Source organism: Doryrhamphus excisus, chromosome 8 (assembly GCF_030265055.1).
Source record: "Doryrhamphus excisus isolate RoL2022-K1 chromosome 8, RoL_Dexc_1.0, whole genome shotgun sequence".
Lineage (NCBI taxonomy): Eukaryota > Metazoa > Chordata > Actinopteri > Syngnathiformes > Syngnathidae > Doryrhamphus > Doryrhamphus excisus.
The window spans coordinates 10,595,379-10,618,972 of record NC_080473.1 but is presented as its reverse complement, the minus strand read 5'-3'; the positions used below and the strand labels follow the sequence as shown (position 1 = coordinate 10,618,972).

Below are 23,594 nucleotides of genomic sequence, written 5' to 3'. Positions count from 1 at the left end.
TAGGTATAACCCACCGGTAAATGTTAGAATTGTATTTTCTCTCCATATTTTTCAGACCTTTCTCCAACTGAATATTAAATTATACCTTTGAGTGGTTTCATTTAATGGTCAGGCAGATCTTTTGGGGGTTGGTGGGTCATATAATTCAGAGGAAGAAATATATTTTGCCACAGTACTTCAGCATCCCAGCCCAAGTCCATCACATAGTTTTGATTTTCCATCTCATTAGGATGTAATATCACAGCTCCGGCTGATAAATGGTACAGTAACCGTGACCCGTACAAAGATTTATACTTTCTCCAGACTGTAACTGCTGACGTAAGTCGAGAACATCTTTCTACTTGACTTCAAGGGACTATCATTTATGTTTAGCGCCAAAATAATGTCAAAATTTATAGCAACAAATCCCTCACTACCATCATTTATTAGACTGAGCACACATTTCTCAATGATGCTTTTATAAAAGTGGACCAACGACAAAAATGTATTGACATTAATACCCAACATATCCATATACCCATTGACATTGTCAACATCTCATGAGTGCGATTACGTTTATGTTTCACCATGTTCAGTCAAAAATTGTTATTTATAATAAAAGCTATATGATACAAACAGTGATGCATGTCCTTAATGCAGTGCTTCAAAAATGATAGAATGTGTTTAAACCTTTTCACACCGTTGTATGTGCCTTACAGGCTACCTTAGTAAAATGTGAAATAAGTAATGCAATTTTAGGATACTTTTTGGCTAACCGGTGCAGACGTGAACTGAGGAAAAATTGTATATATCATAATTAAAATACCATGACGCTTAAGTCAAAAGGGACTATTCACCCAGACAGTCTTCTTCCTCATCCGTCAGGCCACCTCCTCCTGTTGGTGCTCATGCTCAGGTCTGTTGATTCTCCACTGCTCCTCCTAACAGAAGATCATTTTAGAATAGCATAGCTGTTTTATGTATTTATGTACATTTGTCATCCTCTGTTATGTAGCTGGGAACACAAATATGGCACACTGCTGCATCATACTAAAAGGTGTATCTAATATTTCTTACCCTTTGTATTGAGTTGTGGACTCCTATAGAGCAGCTACACACAATAACCCGCACATAAAACCTTTTACATTTTACAGAATCTGCACCTATTCCAGCTGTATTTCCTTGGATTTGTGCTCCACTGCTCCTCCTAACAAAATATAATTTTAGAATAGCATAGCTTTTTATGTATTTACATTTGTCATACTCTGTTATGTAGCTGGGAACACAAATATGGCACACTGCTGCATCATACTAAAAGGTGTATCTAATATTTCTTAACCTTTGTATTGAGTTGTGGACTCCTATAGAGCAGCTACATTCAATAACCAGCACAGAAAACTTTTTAGATTTTCCAGAATCTGCACCTATTCCAGTTGTATTTCCTTGGATATGTCTCGAAGTGGGGCACATCCACACTGCTGTGATTGGTCACAATCCCAAAGTACTTCCTGAGTACTACAAATCCCACTTTCCTAATATAGTGGGTATAGGAGTTGATAATCAATGAATAAAGTCTTTGGAGAGCTAATTGAAAAGTGTTTAAGAGCTACTGGCAGCTCATGATCTTCTGTTTGGAGACCCCTGACTTAGCATGTAAGGAACTCAGAGTGGTAATGTCACACTGATGGTGCGGTGGAGCTCAGTGGAAGCCAGATGTGAGTGAGTCTGCTTTTCTACTTTTCTTTCCACTTCCATGTCCATTTTGTCCATGTACTGTATTTCCATTCTTACAGTATATTGGTAATGCCTATGTATTACATGTGTTTGTGAACCTAAACACCGTAACACTCTGCAGATATCACTACTAGCTACCTGAATGTGGACCCCCTGAACACACGCATGTACACATTTGTCCTTTCACATCCATTTCCTCCGTCACAATCATACCACCCACCATCATGCAAGCCATGCTGAGCAATGCATTTGCCGTTATACTTCCTGTGTATGAACATGTGTTTTACCTGTCCAAACAAGCCAATAGTTTCTCCTGACAGATAGCTGAGGGCCACACTGCAGTCTGAAGATGCTGATAGAAGAAGGAGTTGATCGTTGTGGACACACATTTCCAGGTGAGTGACCCCATTCTGGTGTGGGTGGAAACTCTGCAGCAATTCGGGAGTTTCCGTCAGCACATCCTCATCAGACTTCAGGGAATAACGCTGAGGGAAGGTTCACTGTATTTACTAAATGTTGAGCAATCAGTCAAAAGAACAAATACGGATAAACAAGTAAGCTTCTTCTGAGGAGGATTCATTGTGTATGGACGTGTTAGAATTAAATGTAGATAGAATGAATATAGCGTTAGTTATCACCCTTATATATTTCTATTTAAAGGGGAAGTGCACATTTTGGGGGAATTTTGCTTATCATTCACAATGCTTGTGTGAAACATGAAACTTTTGTGTGTTTATAACGTGAGAAAATGATTTAATATGAGCTAGCTAACAATGCACGTCATTGGGACGTATCTACGTATTTTGACTATGAACACATACAGTGATGATAACGTGGAATACAGTACCTTGCTGTATTTCTTTTCTGGGAGTTTTGATTTCACATATTTATACTACATCCGTCAACAACAGCAGCATAGATAGAGAGACAATTGTGACGAAATAGAATTTTACTGCATTTTTTTGTTATGGCTTTAGCGTAAAAATAAGTGCTATGACATCCTTTGTTAGCTAGCTCATATTAACTTGTTTTTTTCTGGTGCTAGAATTGTGAATGATGGGCAAAATGTAAAAAAAAAAAAAAAAAAGTGTGGTTCCCTTTTAAGTCCCACATTCCTGCATTGTGTCACTGCTCAGACTTAAATTCGTTAAACGACTACTTATATTGTTATTGTATTATATGCAAGGTGTCGTTTTGTCATTGCTGTCTCATTAAACTTGGCCCACTTTACTACAGCCAAAGAAAGCTGCTCGTTTACCACATACATTGCCATTAAGACAATTTACAGCATTAATTTACGGTATAATGAGCTGCCACAGTGAGATGCACTTCGTCTGAAAAGCACAACACAGTGCAAACGTTCAAACCATCCAGTTGATCCCAAAGCACACTTGCCGAGGGACAGGATTTTAACCAGAGTGCTGAGCATGCCCGGCTTCTTCAACTTTACTTCAACACATACATTTCCATAAATTAAACTGGGAGCAAAATGAGCTTCAGCGATCTGAATTCAACCCCTCTCATGAACAGCGACAAAGACTCGGGGTCTGAATATTATGGAAATTATACATGAGAGGGGTTATTTTACTGCAATAATGGGAAAAGTCAAAAGGCCTCTCTGAGGTATCAGTCAGTTTAGAACCCTTTGAGTGTGTGAATGTTGGATTGAAGTTGATTTTTCACTTCACGTTTTCGATGTTTGAAACCGCCTGCCCGTTGTTCTTCTTCCAATCTCGTCTCATTAGTTTCACTTGTTCACTCAGTTTTGTTTTGTGAACACCGGCCTGTTTTGGCGACAGATAATTAGTTTTCAGCCAATCCCAACTTTCTCATGTGTTTTGATTATTTGAGTCTTAACTTCACCAGATACATTCATTCATTCATTTTCTACACCCTGGACTGGTCGCCAGCCAATCACAGGGCACAAACAGACAAACAACCATTCACACTCACATTCATACCTATGGACAATTTGGAGTCGCCAATTAACTTAGCATGTTTTTGGAATGTCGGAGGAAACCGGAGTACCCGGAGAAATCCCACGCATGCACGGGGAGAACATGCAAACTCCACACAGAGATGGCCGAGGGTGGAATTGAACCCTGGTCTCCTAGCTGTGAGGTTGGCGTGCTAACCACTCGACTACCGTGCAGCCTCACCAGATACATTTAAATCTTTTTTTCTAGATTTGCTCATAATCTAGGTTGCACGGCGGTTGAGTGGTTAGCACGCAAACAATCTCTGTGTGGAGTTTGCATGTTTTCCCCGTGCATGCGTGGGTTTTCTCCGGGTACTCCGGTTTCCTCCCACATTCCAAAAACATGCTAGGTTAATTAGCGACTCCAAATTGTCCATAGGTATGAATGTGAGTGTGAATGGTTGTTTGTCTATGTATATGTGCCCTGTGATTGGCTGGTGACCAGTCCAGGGTGTACGCCGCCTCTCTCCCGAAGACAGCTGGGATAGGCTCCAGCACCCCCGCGACCCTTGTGAGGAAAAACGGTAGAAAATGAATGACTGAATGAATGCTCATAATACTATTTTCCATCCAGAATGGATGTTATTGTCACTGCACACATACATGCAAACCAACAGGTGGCACCAAACAACTTCTCCATGATCATCAGTATATGGCTCATGTGTTGTTGTTGTGCCAGGGACTAAACCTGATCTTTTTCCGTTCAATTTCTACAACTTCCATGTTCAGGGACATGGGTGAGCTGGAGCCTATCCCAGCTGACTTTGAGTGGAAACAGACTGGCATGGTCGCCAGCCAATCACATTTACGCAATTTTGAGTCTCCACTTAAATCCAAGTATCCAAGCACCAACAGTACCTCAATGTCCCACGTCTTGATCGTACCCTCCTGATCTGCTGTGACGAGAAATTTTCCACAGGGGCTGACAGTCATGACAATAGAGCCCGGTTGTCCGTTATGTGCCGTGAACTCTCCAAGCAGACGCCCGGTGATGGTATTCCAGAACCTGACCAGTCCAGAACTGCCACATGACACCAGGTCTGCACTACCTAAGACAATTCAAATGTCAGAAATAATTACAATAAGCCAAATAGTCTACATACAAACACCTTATACACCTAAATCCATTGTAGGGATGCAACAGCACATGGTAAAATACTGAACCATTACACATCCTTTGTGTTTGTGCTCCTGTGTGTCTGTCCAGGTTGATGAAGAGCCTCTCCTGCAACTTAATGTCTAATTCCCACACGCTACATATTTCAATGAGGGACAGTCAACAGCCACCCAGCCCCACCTGTCTGCGTCAGCAATGTAGGTGACTTACCTATGGTGCCCACTGGGCCCCGGTCTCGGAACTTGCACCTGTTTTTGAACACCTCATCTCCGTGAACAGACAAAGATGAGTGCTTATTAACGAAAGCGCTGTGATGCCATTGTTCAGTATGAGAATACAATAATTATCACCCTGTTCAAACTCTTTCTGTTGCACCTTCCTACAATTAAACACTGTAAATCAGGGGTGTCCAAAGTGCATCCCAGGGGCTATTTTCGGCCCGCAGCTTCTTTTTTGGAACCCGCGGGTTATTTTAAAAATAAAACTTGCCAATAAAGATGTATATAACCGTGAACTCTACTACTTTTTTCACACATATTGAACCCTGTGGCGTAAACGATGATGAGGCAAATTTACCGGAAGTTGTGAAGTGGACGCTAATATTAAGTCCTGTGCAGCAATCATGTTTTGATTTGACAATTGTTAAGTAAGTTTGTAGAATTACTCCAGTTTCTACATAGACTACTTGGACCGTGGGCTCTGTGAAACTCCGATGGGAAAAAAAGCGTCTCATGTCTCAGTCATTGGCACTAACGAGTGATGCTGGGAACATCAATTGTAGGTAGCTGCAAGGTTTATAGTGTCATTCATCCATTCATTTTCTACCGCTTATCCTCACAAGGGTCGCGGGGAATGCTGGAGCCTATCCCAGCTGTCCTTGGGCGGGGTACACCCTGGACTGGTCACCAGCCAATCACAGGGCACATATAGACAAACAACCATTCACACTCACATTCATACCTATGGACAATTTGGAGTCACCAATTAACCTAGCATGTTTTTGGAATGTGGGAGGAAACCGGAGTACCCGTAGAAAACCCACGCATGCACTGGGAGAACATGCAAATTCCACAAAGAGATGGCCGAGGGTGGAATTGAACTCTGGTCTCCTAGCTGTGAAGCCTGTGCGCTAACCACTTGGTCACCATGCAGCCCTTATAGTGTGTCTTTCTGTGTAAATATCCCATGTTACAATGTTGTAATGTACGAAATTCTTATTCAGGTGCAAGAAAATATTTTTTTCTCTTTACACACAAATAAGTCTTGCCCAATTAGGAATGTATGGACAGTACCTGCACTGTTGCACCCCAATAGACAGACAGACGAATGGACTTCACCTGTTCCTATTTGTGCGGCTGTACGACTTTGTAAAAATATCAATCTGGTGATCCCAGGATTGTCCTTTTGTTCTAGGAGACAAAAAAAGTCACAGGCAATTTATCTATTACTAAAGACAAGCTAAAATGTCTTGATTCTTCAAAACTCTCCAGTGGGTGCCTGCCTTCCGAAATACCGAAAGCTAAAAAAAAGGCATTAAAAACTAACCAGGACCTTACCAAATGTCCTCAGTATCTCACAAAAAAGGCTGATCAGTTTCCCAGGTTTTGCTTTTACGGATTTTTTTGTCCTTAATATGTCCCCTTGGGGGTTCTGTAGTGGTTTTACAAGTAGGCATATCTTTTTGTATGTACATACACTCCTGATCAAAATGTTAAGACCAGTTAACCAATTGCAAAATTTATATTTTGCACTGTTGAATCTTTAGGAGGCTCTTAAGTTCAAAATGCAAAAATATTTGTATTGCAAGAAAAACATTAACAAGAAATATGCTGCTCTTCAGCTGATCAAACAACCACAGCCTTTAAAAGCCAAAATCTTGTTGTAAATGCTTGTTGAGCTGCATGAGCAAGGCCTCACCATTCCTGCTGAGGTTGGACACAGTAAGACTTTAACTTCTTAAAAGACCTTGAGGGTTATGGAACAAAAAAGCTAAGTGGTACACCCCAAAAAGCCGGAGGAACCGATTAGGTGTATGTCAAGGTTCTTCCTCCTGGAAACACTTCATTCATTTTCTATAATATGCTTATTCTCACTAGGGGTCACCGGTATGCTGGAGCCTATCCCAGCTTGCTTCCAGTGGGGGACTGGCCTTTTGTAACCCAATAATACAAATTTGAACAAATTAAAGTAATGTGATTTTCAGTTAGCGTTTGCATGTCTGTGTGGACACGCGACCCAGCTACTTACTGAATTCTTCATGCTTAGCTGGCGGCTGCAGTTTTCTCAAAGCTTTTTCAGTGTTGTTGTTCCACACTATAATCTCTCCATCACAACTTCCTGCACATTTTTTGGGGAGGTGAACATAAAGCATGCTTATAAACATTTGTCCATACATACATACAAGAAGTAAATACAGCAATCCCTCGTTTATCATGGTTAATTGGTTCCAAAGAAAGATTCCTTCTTTATAAATGGAATATGTTCATGATTAGAGCATAGGAAGCCAGTTTACACACGTCTAAATACAGTTTTTGCCCTGTGGACATGGAATAATACCCATATACAGTAGTAACCTTTGCACTCATATTACTCTAGGACTACTTTAAAAAGTCATAGCATTTCAGTATGTGGAATCAAACTATGGAATGGATTGAGTAAGGAACTCAAACAATGCACAACGATGAGCCAATTCAAGAAACAATACAAGCAGTTGATGTTTGCTAAATACAAGGATGAAGAGTCTTGAACCAGTCATGATGTGCTATATATATCACTATATTGACACTTACTATGGTACCCATTATGTCATTGGATGGTCATATCACCTCGTACTTCGGTATGTGACAAAAAATGAAAAAAATCAATAAAAAATGTTTAAAATAAATGAATTAATAAAAAATAATACATATATCATATAATTTTAATATTTTTAATATTTTTTAATAATTTTAATAATTTTAATAATTTTAATAATTTTAATAATTTTAATAATTTTAATAATTTTAATAATTTTAATAATTTTAATAATTTTAATAATTTTAATAATTTTAATAATTTTAATAATTTTAATGGTTAAATTTAAAAATAATTAAAACATGTATTTAATTATATTAGGAAAACAGGAAGTGAACAAATGTAACAGTTACTGATTGTAAAAGTACCAGATGGAGGGGTAGCATTTAATAAGCTTTGCTTCTTCCTACTCCTTTTGGACATGTGGAACTGTGAACTGATTATGTGATGCATTCAATTGTAATCTGATGTATGTTCAAATGAAATAAAACCATTACCATTACCATTACTCAATATAGTAGATATAATCAAAGAAAACAAGACATTTAAGAGATAAATAAAACTTGTACTTGTGTTGCAATAAATGTGTTTCAGACGTGTGGACAGGAAGTGACTATGGGAGTTGAGTTTTAGCTGGATTACGGCAGTAACAGTCTGTGTTTGTATATCTTTAGAAGGCACAGAAACAAAAAAAATGTGATGGCCGCAATTTTCTTTGAAGTTAAGGCAGGAATCTTCTCAGGTGGTTTCATATAGGTGTGTGCATATGTGAGGGAAATTGTTTATCAGCGTGTGTTCTTCAGCTCTTGTTTAGTATTTCTGTTATATTTAAGCATTTGGAGACAGGGGAACATAGAGGCTGATACCTTTTAAGATTGTACTAATCTCATACAGCACGTCCTGATTATTGGATTTAGCCTTGCACACAAATAAACAACAACCAGCATCATTAGTCACAGCAAATGAACTGACAGCCATTATTATCTTCTCTCGATGGACTGCAAGATGAATGAAGAGTTAACACAGAATTCAGATGCTCGGCGACTTCAGAGGGGATCAAAGGTTAAGTGTCATGCAAGCAGTGGTTAAACCTGGAGATGTAATAGCACTTTCACAAACTTGGCATAAACGTTAGGAACTTGGGGAGCAGAGTTTCAGAACTTTCTTCAGAATCAAGCTTTTGTTCCTGCACCAACCATTATTTCCCTCCCAGAGCATTCACCCTGCAGCTATGAGAACACCCACTCTTATCTAACTTTCCTCACGCATGCAGCCCTGACTTTATCTCCTTTCCTTACTTATCTTGAGGCTCGGTGTGCTTTAGAAGGTCAGTGCAGGTATGCGGTGTATGCTCACACAGTCTGCTACACGGAAAGTGAAGCCGTAAGTGATACAAGTCTCCTTTTTTAAAGCAACTAAAGTCTTCTTAAAATGGACTGAAAAGAGAACCGACAGACGGTATTCATCAATGTGATGTCTGTACATTCCTGATGAAAATGTTAAGGCCAGTTGAAAATGTTTTCACTTTGCAATTCATTGCAATTGACAGCTGTGTTAAAGCCGTGTGTTATATCATTTAAAGTAAGTGTGGTGAAAGTATTGTTCATACTCTTATTCCTAACTCCAGCCTATTGTTAGACGAGCACACTCGCCGAGTGAATTATACATTTGACTGTGAAACCTTAAAATATCTGTCTGTTTAATCATGCATGCAGACGCTCAGAAAAGCAACTATGTGTGGAGAATGACTCCTTTTATAACAACCACACTTCATTTAATCAGCGCATAATTGCTCTTTGTTATTTCACTTAAGTGCTTTTCTCAGAATAATTTTCATTTCTAAATCTTTTTTTTTTCTCTGTGTATGCTTTTTTTCCCGGCCACATGACACCCACCCTACAGATTATTCTGCAGTCATTAAAGTTTAATTTACAAAAGAAAGGAAAGGATAGGGACAGGGTGAGATAAATAGTTTTATGACAATCCATACGTTGGTCAGGAAGTTATAAAGCGATACTTTAATATGTTAGTGAGTTATTTGCCAAAATGTGTTTCCTCCTTATGCTAGGAGTCCACTGGGCCAGCGCCAGTTGGTGCCAATTCGCGGCAATACAATTTATTGTCGCGCCTAGTGTCCCCAATAAGGTGCCTAGTGGCATGCAGTGGCTCAAACTGCCTCCCAATTGGCTCGTGGTGGCTCTTAACAGCGGCAAAAATTTAGTTTGCCGGTAAGAAAATTTCAAAATGTTTAAAATCTGTCAACCAAGTGGAACCAAATGTCACAAACAATCCGCCTATTGGAATCCACTGGAATGTAATGGCACGAGTCAAGTTGCGCCAATGATGCTAGGAGTCCACTGAGCCGGCGCCAGTTGGTGCCAGTTCGCGGCAATGCAATTTGCTGTGGCGTCTAGTGTCACCAATAAGGTGCCTAGTGGCGTGCAGTGGCTCAAACTGCCTCCCAACTGGCTTGTGGTGGCCCTTAACAGCGGCAAAAATTTAATTTTGCGGCAAGAACATTTCAAAATGTTTAAAATCTGTCCACCAAGTGGAACTAAATGTCACAAACAATCCGCCTATTGGAATCCACTGGAATGTAACGGCACGAGTCAAGTTGCGCCAATGATGCTGGGAGTCCACTGGGCCGGAGCTAGTTGGAGCCAGTTGGCACCAAAGATTACGTGATTGGCGGGTAGTGGCTCGCTGTGGGGCCGAATTAACTGCAAATTCGGCACCACAGCGAGCCACAATGCGACCGGGATACATACTTCTGCCTGGCTAGCAATGATAAGCTATAAAACAAACAGTACCCAATTTAGAAAACAATATATTGTGGAGTTGTAAATGTTTTTTGCTTTTTAAATCTTTTTTTTCCACATTGCTGCCAACAAAGGGGTCAGGGGTTGCTCTTATACTATAGGTACATTGTGGTATTATTCATTTTTGTATATTAATGGATGCTTTTATGAAAAGTATAAAAATACATACCTGTGACCAGAGTCTGCAGAGGCTGGAATGCCGCACACAGCACTTCTGCACGGTGATGAACACCGCCCTTCCACTCTGATGGCTCAACTTGAGACTTTGAGAAAGAATGAAGGCGAAATACTGTCAACATCCTACAGGGGCAGAAAAGTGAGAGGGCTGGTAAGGAGCAGTCACATAAACAAGCTATTACCAATCATTAAGAGAACTATTAATAAAGGATGAAGTGGCAATCATGTAGGATGCACATCATAAAAAACATTCTCCGGCTATATTAGACATTTTACTTCTAAATATAGTCCATAAGAGCAATCTCATTGTTGTCAAAACAATGTACAGCATTGTTCAGCACCTCTCCCAGCCCATCACCAGGATGCTTCTCCTCAGCAGCAGGATGTGTGAGATGACTACAGCCTTGCCCAGGCCAGCGTTCATTCTATGGAGGCAGCGGCCATTGAAGTCCCATACCTGCAAGTGTTGATCATAATAAATATCAAAAACGGTTTTGGTGGTTGCCTGTTGGACATTAATAAAGGGGAACTGCACTTTTTGCACGAGTGGTTATCATGGAGGCCTCACAGCTAGGAGACCAGGGTTCAATTCCACCCTCGGCCATCTGTGTGGTGTTTGCATGCGTGGGTTTCCTCCCACATTCCAAAAACATGCTAGGTTAATTGGTGACTCCAAATTGTCCATAGGTATGAATGTGAGTGTGAATGGTTGTTTGTCTATATGTGCCCTGTGATTGGCTGGCCACCAGTCCAGGGTGTACCCCGCCTCTCGCCTGAAGACAGCTGGGATAGGCTCCAGCACCCCCGCGGTAGAAGATGAATAATGCACTTTTTGGGAATTTTGCCTGTCATTCACGGAACGTCTTTCCTAGGTGCATTGATTTCACAGACCCATTGATAGGAACTAACGCTACTTCTGTCAACAAGGTAAGACGCCTTCTTCCAGCAGGCCAGAGAATAATTTTGCTGTGTGCTTGGTAGATCAGGCTATAGTGAAACATACACACACAAAACAGTTACTTCCAATGTACGATCTTATTGGGATGCCGACTGATGGAATAGCTGTATCTTCCAGCACAAGACGTGTTCTCCCTGTTGAATAATAATAATAAAAAAAAAAAAAACGCTAGGACAATAGGATTGTGAATGAGGTAAAAAAAAAAAAAAGCAGTTTCCCTTTAAATAATGGTCCATCAGTGTAGATTAGGGACCGGGGAAGAACCCGTGCGTTATTGGTCAGATCTGCAGAATGAAGTAAACCCTCAAGGAGATGAGTAGTGTGTGTGTACGTTTTCTCACTTTAACCTCTCCATCAGTGCCTGCAGTGAACAGCCTTGTCTGTGTGCCATCCAAAGCCATGGTGGAGATCTCTGCATTGCCATGGCAACGGTGAATTTGTTTAACCTTTTGGCCTGTGTCAGCTAGCCAGCAGATCACAGAAGAGCCGGTGTCACTGCTTATTACCTGCGGAGAGAGAGAAAATCAGAGGACATCAATAATTGAAAGCTGTCTGATCTACAATATGTGGGAAGCAATAAAGATTTATAATAATTGTTTCACATGGTGAAAAAAAAATACTTTCAATTATTCTAACATATAACACATGCATCAGATCTCTTTATTGCCATGCAAAGTCAGATGGAAGTCATGATGCTGTCAAATTGGAATGTATCAAAAGAGGACAATTCCACCAAAAATCACAATGTGATAAAAGCTAATGCTCCGACTTACATGCATGCAAGCTGCTGAAGAGATTTCAGAAATAATCAGAATGTCGAATGTAGTCTATCCAACTTGCACTGAATTACCTTTGTCAAGTACAATAAACATTTGGTCACATTTTATGCCTTGAGTGCAACTAGTGAATCAGTTAGTTTGTTATCTGTTCATCAATCCATCAGTCCGTCCATCTGTCAGTTGGTAACCGTTTTGTCAGTAAGTCGGTCAGTCTATCCATCCATCTGTAAGGCCACCAAGTATCAGGACAAACGGTCAACCAGTCAGTTAGTCCCTCCATTCATTAGTCAGTTAGAAAATCAGTCAGTTACAAAACCATTCAGTCCATCAATCAATAATTTAATCCATCAGTCCATCCATCTGTCGGTTGGTAACCGTTCAGTCAGTAAGTCGGTCAGTCTATCCATCCATCTGTAAGGCCACCAAGTATCACGTCAAACGGTCAACCAGTCAATTAGTCCCTCTATTCATAAGTCAACTGGAAAATCAGTCAGTTACAAAATCATTCAGTCCATCAATCAATAATTTAATACATCAGTCCGTCCATCTGTCAGTTGGTAACCATTCAGTCAGTCAGTAAGTAAGTATCACGTCAAACGGTCAACCAGTCAACCAGTCAGTTAGTCCCTCCATTCATTAGTCAGTTAGAAAATCATTCAGTCGATCAATCAATAATTTAACACATCAGTCCTTCAGTCAATCCATCCAGCCAGTCTGTAAACAGTCAGACCAGTCCATCCCATCAATTTTTATGAAAATACAGACAAAGTTGCAGATTGTCAAACTGTTTTTTTTTAATCCAGTGGCATTAGTGTGGTGGTAACGCACCAAATCCAGCAAAGGGAGCTGCAGTGGGGAAAAAAAACACACTAAGTGTGACAGTTGACTCCCACTTTAGAGCAGCCATTATTGCCACTCAGGAATGGAGTGGAACCGTCCTGCCTCGCATATGATGATTTTTCTATTGGAGTGCAATTCTACATCAAGCTTTATTAAACCGGGCCACTTAGCCTCCCACTCCAAGTTTGAATACATTTTACTACCACATGATGATGCATCTACTACCATACTGTGCAGTTCATAATACATAAACCTGTCTGAAAAGGCTGTTGTAGAGCACACAGGTGACGGGATGCTCATGGCTGCTGGTTCTTGTCTCCTCCTTCATGGTCTCCAACAAAACAAGCACGCTATTGAAGGTGAGCAGCAGGAGTTGGCGCTCTTCAATCCACAGCAGAAGTGTGTGCACGCTCTCTTGCGTTGCTGGAAAAACGCCATCCAGACGGTGAACACACAGCTGACTGGAAATATCCCATAAAAACAAAACCTGGACAAAGAAAATGGAAGCTGGGTGTTTGTTTACAGTTATAAAGTGTAATATTATTTGGAGTCTTATTTTAAACTAATTATCACGAGATGACCAAAGATAGATGACCAGTCTGCCCCGGTTTGTGCACTGCATGCCTCAGAGGGCCTCTTAATGAGAGGTCTGCCATATTGGTTTACGGCACCAAGCAAGATGAATGTCTCCGGTGCAGGAACACTTCCAGAGGAAAGTGTGGTAAAGCTTTCAAAGCTTCTTGCAGTGGCAGATGGTGTTTAAGCAGCGGGCAGATGGAACATAAATCACCTCTAAAATATTTATTCCCCTCAGAAAATCGAAAAGTGAAGGCAAACATGCACAATGCTGCAACAGGAGGAACGGGAAAGCAGCACCAACATTATTTTTGCAACAGACAAAAAGCAGGTTTGAAAGAAAATGTGGTCGTGATTGTAGTAAATGCAGGTAGCAGAGAGAGACACATTTTCTTACTCATCTGCAGCATAATTCTCAATATTATATCTCAAATTTTTTTACTGCACACAAATACACACATACCTTATCTCTTGAGAAGCTGAGTAGTTGTTTCTTCTGCATGAAGTGAACAGATGTAACTGGGGCCATGTGGCCAGTGAGTATGCAGACTGGCTGAGAGGTCACATAAGCGTTCCATAGCTGGACTTGATGATCTACACCTGCCGTGGCTACCAAAAATACGATGACTATGTCTTCACATTCACAAATGCACATTGTTTTTAGTAGTAGTATTGATCTAGGTATTTGGAATTTTCAATGCACATTGTTTTTAGTAGTATTCGTCTAGGTCAGGGGTCTCAAACACACGGACACTAGTTTGAGGCCCCCGCCTTGATATGAAAGTTTAATGTTAGTGCGGCCCGCACAAGTTTGATATGGATGCTGTATGGTATCATGTACCCAGAAAAAATTATTACGTTTGATTAATGTTCATGTTAAAGGTTAAATAACTGTTAATAGTTATCCTCCCTATCCGTGTTGAAGTGGTAAGTTTTTGACTATTTAAGTTTAAAGGAACTTGAAGGCTACCGTTTAGGTCGCTAGCTCTCTAGCTCTCTGCAGTTGCGCAATATGTTGTAAATAAAAAAAGTATAAATGTGACTATAGTCGTGTTTTGTCATGTCTACAGGGCTCTAATAATGCTTTGTTCATTTTAATCTGAAAAAAAATAATTTGTCTACCCACCAACTATATGTGGTTTCTTAAGTTTTTATTATTTGCCGTTTTATTATTATTATTATATTTATTTATTACTGATTGATTGATTTTCTTTATTTGTTTATTTATTTTTCATCTTAGTTTGTGCAGAAAAATAAAAATTAAGATTTGAGAACAGTGGAATGTTTTATCAGAGCTTTTATTGTAGAAAATCGGGACCAAAGCAGTGAAAAGGTTTGTATATTTTTCTGTTTTTAATAAATGCGTCTGGTTTTTTTTTGGAAAACCTGATGCAGCCCAGCCTTGCCCAGACCCTAGCCCCAGTGGCCCCCGGGTAAATTGAGTTTGAGACCCCTGGTCTAGGTATTTGGAATTTTCAATGCACATTGTTTTTAGTAGTATTCATCTAGGTATTTGGAACTTTCAATGCAATAGTTGCCAGTGATAATCACTAAGCAATAATAATGCAAGTTGCCTAAGCACGCATGCTTAGGAGCAAAGAACAGCATGGAAGAATCCCAGATTTGCGAAACCAACCATCTGGCTTGTCAAATCATAAAGATCATATACAATATGTTCAAGTATTTTTTTCGCGCTTAAAATTTTGTAATCCATGACCATATGGTGAGACCAAATTATGTCATTATGTTTAGTACTTTATATACAGATAGACAGTAAACAAACCAGAAGTTGCACTCAAGTTGGGCTCACTGCTACAGTCCATAATAACTATATTACTTTACTTACCAATAAGTTTCAGCTCATGATGATAATCTATGTCCCAAACTCCCCTCTTTGTAACGAAGGAAGAGACTCGTAGACTCTTGCGCTCCTTCTCCCGCCAGCCAATCACCATGCTGCTTTGTGGCCTGGTGCTGCATGACACAAAGGCCTCCAGTGAGTCCAAGTAAAGGACTGCAGGATATAAGAAAAGTGAAGGTCAACTACAGATTGTTCTCAAACTCAGCAGGGTTGTTCACACCGCAGAATGTGTTGACATTATTGTGTGGTTATTTAGTCCTCCTGGATATTATGTGCCAAAATGTATGGGAGTAGCCTGTGTTACAGTATCTGACAAAGTGACCTCACATTTCGGCAATTTTATTACAGAATGTCTTCGTAGGAGGTAATAAAATAACAAAATATTGAAGATGGGTTGCACGGTGGCTAGTGGTTGTCCTCACGGATAGGAACTTATGTGAGAATCAGCGCCCCTCTTTAGGTTTTTATTATCCGCACTCTTGCTGCAACAGCATGTTATTGTCACTGGCCACATTTTACCAGCGGGCGGCACGACAGCGTAACAATCCAGCAAGTCTTAAAAGCGACACATTTTGCTAATTTTCAGCATGCTCATTTTGTATTGAGATGTGGATTCCTGTAGAACAGCTACACAAGATAACCTGCACAGAAAGCTTTCTAGATCTTCTAGATTCTGCACCTAATTTTATGACGACCGGCTTCTGACCCAAACGGTCTATTTAATTTATTCCACCTCTGGCCTTCCTCTAGGTACGCCCACTCCGCTGTGATTGGTCACACTTCCAAGCGCTCCCGAGGACTTCCGGATACGTAGCTCCACGCTTACTAACTTCCTAACACTATAATTTGCTTTTGTTTGCAGGGCATGAAGAACTAAAACATGCATATAGGCTAAAAAGCAAAAATAAAGAAAATCTATGTATACTCAGCTGCACGGCGGTCGAGTGGTTAGCACTCAGGCCTCACATCTTGTGAGGAGTTAGTGAAGTTTGCATGTTCTCCCCGTGCATGCATGGGTTTTCTCCGGGTACTCCGGTTCCTCCCACATTCCAAAAACATGCTAGGTTAATTGGTGACTCCAAATTGTCCATAGGTATGAATGTGAGTGTGAATGGTTGTTTGTCTATATGTGCCCTGTGATTGGCTGGCCACCAGTCCAGTGTGTACCCTCCCTATCGACCCAAGACACCTGGGATAGGCTCCAGCACCCCCGCGACCCTTGTGGGGATAAGCGGTAGAAAATGAATGAACTTAATATTCAATATTAGTGGAAATCCTGACTGGACTTCCCTTCGATTCTTCCATGGCGACACCATGGAGTCCACCTTGAAGTCCTCCACCTTCTGCTTGAGGATGCCCCACAGGAGCTCAATAGGGTTCAGGTGTGGAGACATACTTAGCCACTACACCACCTTCACCTTCAGATGTGTTTTAGCTTGTTATTATGTTGAAATACTAGTATGCGGTTTCCCAAGTATTGTATATGGTATGTATTGTCAGTCACAATGTCAACATTAGAAAACAGAAATTATGCATGATTTATAATATAACTTCACAAAAGAAAACCAACTTCAGCTTTTTATTTTGCAGAATTGCTTATATTACTTTCCCCGTTATTTGCAAGCTCACTTGTTGCGTGGCAGAATTACCAATCACCTTCCTAAAATATGGCTGCTCCCTTTTCAATCCATCCTCTACACACTTCAATTTAGGATGAAATCACCTTAACTGTGTCAAATTGAATGTACAACATCCGCGCAAACAGATCATAATGATGACACCCTACTCATTGCTTTTATTCAGATTGGATACTTCATCCTATTGCTTTCGCTGACATCCATTGACCGCAAATCCACTTGAGAGGAAACAAGCCATCTACAAGCGGGAGAATTAGCCTGCTTTCACTTGCTCGCTGGTATTACAGAAAAAGTAATGGACCTTGCATCATTATCCATCTCAATTAACACATTGATTGAGGACATCTGAATTGGATGCCAAACATTTCTTTCACTGGTAGCTCGGTCACAAATCGTAACTTGAAGTGCTGAGACGGCATGCGACTGTTGCAGGTCAAATGTTAGCCAAAAAATATTTACAACTGATTACTTTCGATTCAATACAACATTTTTTTTTTCCTCCACTCTAGGAATGAAAAGATTAGTGTCGTTCTCAGAGAGGGTTGCATAAGTCGTCAGTGATTATGGCTTTTTGCCCTTTTTGACTGACACATCCAAATCACGAACCCTTATGGCATACAACAGCTGCTTTAGTCTGATTAAGCTTGTGTCATTTCACTTTCATTTCTTGGGAGTTTGGAATCGAAAGCAGGAGATCAAATCAAACCATCTTGTTCCGAGGGCAAATCAGAACATTCAGTCTAAGCATCCGTTGGTGTGTATTTGAGCATTTCTCAGGCACAAACTTTACCCTTCCACGGAGACTGGCTCTATATTCCCTCATGGGTGTGTGGCAATCCCAATTTCCTCCTAATTCCCAAACAACTGATCTTCTCGGTACCCCACCCAAGTCACTCTGGTGGCCCGGCTGTGACTAATGGTAAGACTCCCACTGGTACCGCAGGGTGGGCAACTTCAGAAAGAACAGCACCAGCACCCTCGAGGTATGCAAACGCACACACTCCACTGAGACGCACACAAACACATACAACTCCCTCTTGTTTTTTTCACACACACACTGCCTAAAAATTGCAATTAGGCACCACTTTTGAAATTTTTGGCTTTGTCGCCTCTCGTTCCCCCTTTTCACTTGTTTTTCTTTTGTTTTCCCATTGGTTGTGCTTATTTATGAGTTTATTCTTATTTTTCCTCCCTCGCTTTCTGCCAAGTTAGTCTGGGAACACAGCAACTGCTGACTCATTGTCAAACAGCCCAATGACTCTGAAGTAGGGATGGAGCTGAATGATGCAAGCGATCAATGACACAATAAAGCGACCTCTTTGTCATCCGTGATGAGCTGAGGTGGGAGGTCTCGGGAGGACAGACCTCCGGCGCAAACTTTCCATGCCAGTAGTCAAAAGTCTGGCAGGGGAAGTGGATTACTCAGGGCTCAGCAAAGCATCCCGGTGATGCTGCATTGGCTGTTATTGTTCTGATGCTGAATAAATGAGCAACAGGGCTGATTGCAGTGTGCAATGTGTATAGGTGAAAACACGGCAACTATCTGAATACTTGTGTATACTATGTGATATTGCAGTTTTCTGCTTTTGCCATAGGGCACCTTGCATATTCCTTCAGGGGGAAACAAGAATTTTAATGATGTTTAGCATAAGGCAACATCACAAAAGTGAATTAAACTGAAGGGGGTCTGAATAATTTTGTAATTCACTTTAAGTGTCCTCAACAAAGTTTCAGTATAAAATAATGAACTTATGTGGAATGTACTTGTAGATGAGGTTTTTTTCACACTCACATTCATACCTATGGACAATTTGGAGGCGAGGGTGGAATTGAACCCTGGTCTCCAAGCTGTGAGGTCTACGCACTAACCACTCGACTTAACAATAATCATTCATTCATTCATTTTTTACCGCTTAACCTCACGAAGGTCAAGGAGGGTGCTGGAGCCTATCCCACTTGTCTTCGGGCAAGAGGCGGGGTACACCCTGGACTGGTCGTCAGCCAATCACAGGGCACATATAGACAAACAACCATTCACACTCACATTCATACCTATGGACAATTTGAAGTCGCCAATTAACCTAGCATGTTTTTGGAATGTGGGAGGAAACCGGAGTACCCGGAGAAAACCCACGCATGCACAGGGAGAACATGCAAACTCCACTAACTCCTCACAAGCTGAGTGCTAACCACTCGGCCGCCGTGCAGCTGAGTATAATGTGATTTTATTATGCTATTTAGCCTGTATGCATGTTTTATTTCTTACATGAACATGCAAGAAGGCAAACTCCACACAGAGATGGCCGAGGGTGGAATTGAAACCTGGTCTCCTAGCTGTGAGATCTAAGTGCCAACCACTCGTCCGCCGTGCAGCTTAACAATAATCAATCCATTGTTAAATTATATCAATTTGTTGTCTTTTGCTAAGGAAGAATTTAAGTGGAGGTCATGTCCTGGTTTCTCGATAGGTCATAATGTTGCAGCTTAATGGTGTATACAATGTATGTCCTACCTTTCCTCACCCAGGCCGGTTCATGTCCCTGATGTGTGACGATGTAACAGCAGTGATGTGTTCCTTTGACCACATCATCCCATTGGACAACGACCACAGAATCGGAGTCTGTCCACCGACTACGCCGTTCAAACAAAGAAATTTGAGCTGAGGTGAAATATAAAGCGCTAACCTGTAAAAACAAAAACAAAAAGCAGATGTGCCTTTTGTGGGCTACGCACCTTTCTTGATACTAACCTTTGCCCCTGTTTATTGTGTTATGTGCATGTTACTCACCTGTCCACCAATGTCACCTATAGCAAGAATAGCCACATCTGGGTTAGAGATATTGGTCCAGTAGTCCAGACACCACGGTGTAAACTTCAAACCCTGTAAAAGAGAAATACAAACACTTCTTGTCCAGTCGTAGAATATCTACAATTGTCTTTCTTCATGTACGTATATACAGTATATAGAATGTACTGTATGAGTGTGTGTACAAACAGACCTATAGAGTATATATGCACATCCTTTTTAAGCAAAAAAAAAAATAAAATAAAGGCAGGTCTTACCTGTAGTTTGTATGTGCAGCTGAAGTCCATTTTCGGCAATATGTCATAAAAAACTATTTCCTTACTCGTGAATGACACAGCAATCTGTGTGCAAATATTAGGATAATAAAAGAGCAATTATTACAATAGTCAAAGTTACAAAGTAACATTTTGATCTGAATACTATGACAAAACATGTTATGTTTATTTTCATTCATTCATTCATTTTCTACCGATTATCCTCACGAGGGTCGCAGGGGTGCTGGAGCCTATCCCAGCTGGGTACACCCTGGACTGGTGGCCTGCTAATCACAGGGCACATATAGACAAACAACCATTCACACTCACATTCATACCTATGGACAATTTGGAGTGGCCAATTAACCTAGCATGTTTTTGGAATGTGGGAGGAAACCGGAGTACCCGGAGAAAACCCACGCATGCACGGGGAGAACATGCAAACTCCACACAGAGATTGCCGAGGATGGAATTGAACTCGGGTCTCCTAGCAGTGAGGCCTGTGTGCTAACCACTTGAGCACCGTGCAGCCCCTGTGTATGAATTGTGCTCTATAAATAAACTTGCCTTGCCTCATGCAGTGATCGTGTTTTCATCTGACAAATCTTAAGTAAGTTTGATCAAGTGCAGAATTAGGACAGCTTCAGCTTGGACTTTTTGTTCTTTAAATTCGGTGCGTGGGTCTTTTACTCAGGGCTAAGAAACTCTTTTCGAAGCGATGTCATGTAAAATAACCTTGTTCTTATGTCACATTAGAGTCAAAATCTGAATGGCTTGTTAAAAGGAAGATCACAAAACAATACTGTAAAACATCCAGGTAAGAATTCTGTGTTGTTTTAAGATCACCTTATATAAATTGTGCATCAGCACCACATCTGTCACCCAGAGGTCTTTGGGTTGGACTGTGCTGTTATGCAGTCGTTGGGTGCTCAGTAGTGACATGTCAGAACTGTCCCGCAGGCCCACAGATCCTCCTTTGCTCACCGTCATGTACTGACCCCAATTCTTTAGGTACAACACCTGAGGACAGCATAAGACATCATAAGACAACAGGAATTTGAATTCTTTACTGACAGACTGCAACTTTATTTGACCATGAACGTCAAACAGCTAAAATAATGCATAAGGCTAAAAATAACCAATTACCTAAAAATGTAATCCAATACTTCTCTACAAGAGAAGAGAAATATGATCTCAGGGAAGAACTACATTTGAAACACTTATATGCTAGGACTACGTTAAAAAGCCATAGCATTTCAGTATGTGGAATCGAACTATGGAATGGATTGAGTAAGGAACTCAAACAATGCACAACGATGAGCCAATTCAAGAAACAATACAAGCAGTTGATGTTTGCTAAATACAAGGATGAAGAGTCTTGAACCAGTCATGATGTGCCATATATATATCACTATATTGACACTTACAATGGTAATAAAAAATAATTAAAAATTAAAAAAATAATTAATAAAAAATTATAAATATATAACATAATAAAATATAATTATTTTAATAATTTTTATAATTTAATAATTCAATAAAAAATAATACACATTTTTAAATTATATTAGGAAAGCAGGAAGTGAACAAATGTAACAGTTACTGATTGTAAAAGTACCAGATGGAGGGGTAGGATTTTTGGGTAGAAGTTTTGCTTCTTCCTACTCCTTTTGGACATGTGGAACTGTGAACTGATTATGTGATGCACTCAATTGTAATCTGATGCATGTTCAAATTAAATTAAACCATTACCATTACCATTACCATTATTACCATACCATTACGTTGTATGTAGCGTGGTGTGACGCCAGACCCAAGTGAACTGTATCACATTTGCTTTTGTGTCTTTAAAAAAGACATGTAGACATTAGAGTCTGTCAGTCATTTGGGAAAACACAACTAACATTTTGACATTCTCAAGCCTGAAAGATTACAGTGGTAAGCCATCACTTTATTCACAGCTGTCGGCACTTTTAGCAGCCAGTTCATTTGCATACTAATTGATAGATGTTTAACTTTCAGGAGTCCGGTGTTATCTCGAATGGGGAGAACCATTCAGACCAGAGACCTTAATGCTTCACAATGTTATACAGTCAGCAGAGTTATGGATTCCAAAGCTTTTCAATGTCAAGAGCAGCAAATAATTATTTTTGTAAATGAACATGCTGGATCAATGACTCTAAACAGACCTCTACAGTAGGTTAACCATCATTTACCTTCTGTAAAGAATCTCGATGGGGACAGGTCAGAGAACGAGGAGGCTTCCAGTAAGGCGCATTTCTTTTTCTGCTGTGCTTCAGTTTTTCAGACAGCGTCTGCTGAAGAAACGAGCACAGTCCTCCCCAGTCCACGCGGCCTTCTTCCTTCACAGCTTCGCAGTCCAGGAGGAGTCCACGGTGCTCTTGACAGGCAACCACACTGTCAAACAGGAAGCCGTACTCCTCTTCGGAGCCGCAGCTGACCATAGAGGAGGCGAGGTGGATGAATTCCTTTCTGGACAAAGAGCAAGGCACCCCTGAAGAGTCCTGGGTCGATATGAAAAACAATTGAAGAACAACGATGATTTGAATGAAGGACATGTTTGTTTAAAACTTTTCATATAGCTTTTCATATAGCAGTATTGACTTTCTAATATCCATCCATTCATTTTCTTTTTTTTTTTTTATATAAAACAACTGCATGACTTAATACAACAGTGGCAAGTACAATGGGGGAAGTGCTGTCCTGTATATTAGACAGACTTTTGCTGCAGGAAAATAAAGTCGTCATTATTTATTGCAGTTAATTAGAAGTGAATTTCCGTAAAGTAGGATTCAATATTAATATTAATATATTTTCATTGTTAGAGCTTAGGAAATCTGTTTTGACTTTCTAAATACTGGTTTAAAATTATTTGAGACCTGTAGACATGAAATAACACCCCTATAGTCACTTAGTAGTTATGGAGTTAACTAGTTAGCCTCTCCAATTTACTTATTCTACTTAATTGTACTTGAGGAAACCTTCAGCAATCTCTTTGTGGAGTTTGCATGTTCTCCCCGTGCATGCGTGGGTTTTCTCCGAGTACTCCGGTTTCCTCCCACATTCCAAAAACATGCTAGGTTAATTGGTGACTCCAAATTGTCCATGGGTATGAATGCGAGTGTGAATGGTTGTTTGTCTATATGTGCCCTGGGATTGGCTGGCCACCAGTCCAGGGTGTACCCCGACTCTCTCACCCGAAGACAGCTGGGATAGGCTCCAGCACCCCCGCGACCCTTGTGAGGATAAGCGGTAGAAAATGAAT

General features: G+C 40.5%; 1 protein-coding gene across 1 annotated transcript in view; it reads right to left on the bottom strand.

The window, feature by feature from the left end:
* The window catches only part of LOC131134353 (WD repeat-containing protein 49-like), a 50,954-nt gene continuing 27,360 nt past the window's right edge, over positions 1-23,594 (bottom strand). Inside the window, exons 11-26 of the mRNA XM_058079519.1 lie at positions 22,525-22,833; positions 21,155-21,328; positions 20,312-20,395; positions 20,037-20,129; positions 19,761-19,932; positions 15,597-15,764; positions 14,214-14,359; positions 13,428-13,661; positions 11,897-12,061; positions 10,939-11,054; positions 10,590-10,720; positions 7,056-7,145; positions 6,146-6,217; positions 4,550-4,740; positions 2,001-2,198; positions 1-920 (exon numbers count right to left, since the gene is read on the bottom strand). Coding sequence (XP_057935502.1) covers positions 861-920; positions 2,001-2,198; positions 4,550-4,740; positions 6,146-6,217; positions 7,056-7,145; positions 10,590-10,720; positions 10,939-11,054; positions 11,897-12,061; positions 13,428-13,661; positions 14,214-14,359; positions 15,597-15,764; positions 19,761-19,932; positions 20,037-20,129; positions 20,312-20,395; positions 21,155-21,328; positions 22,525-22,833 — 2,403 coding nt within the window. The 3' untranslated portion in view covers positions 1-860. The remainder of the gene's footprint in view (positions 921-2,000; positions 2,199-4,549; positions 4,741-6,145; positions 6,218-7,055; positions 7,146-10,589; positions 10,721-10,938; positions 11,055-11,896; positions 12,062-13,427; positions 13,662-14,213; positions 14,360-15,596; positions 15,765-19,760; positions 19,933-20,036; positions 20,130-20,311; positions 20,396-21,154; positions 21,329-22,524; positions 22,834-23,594) is intronic.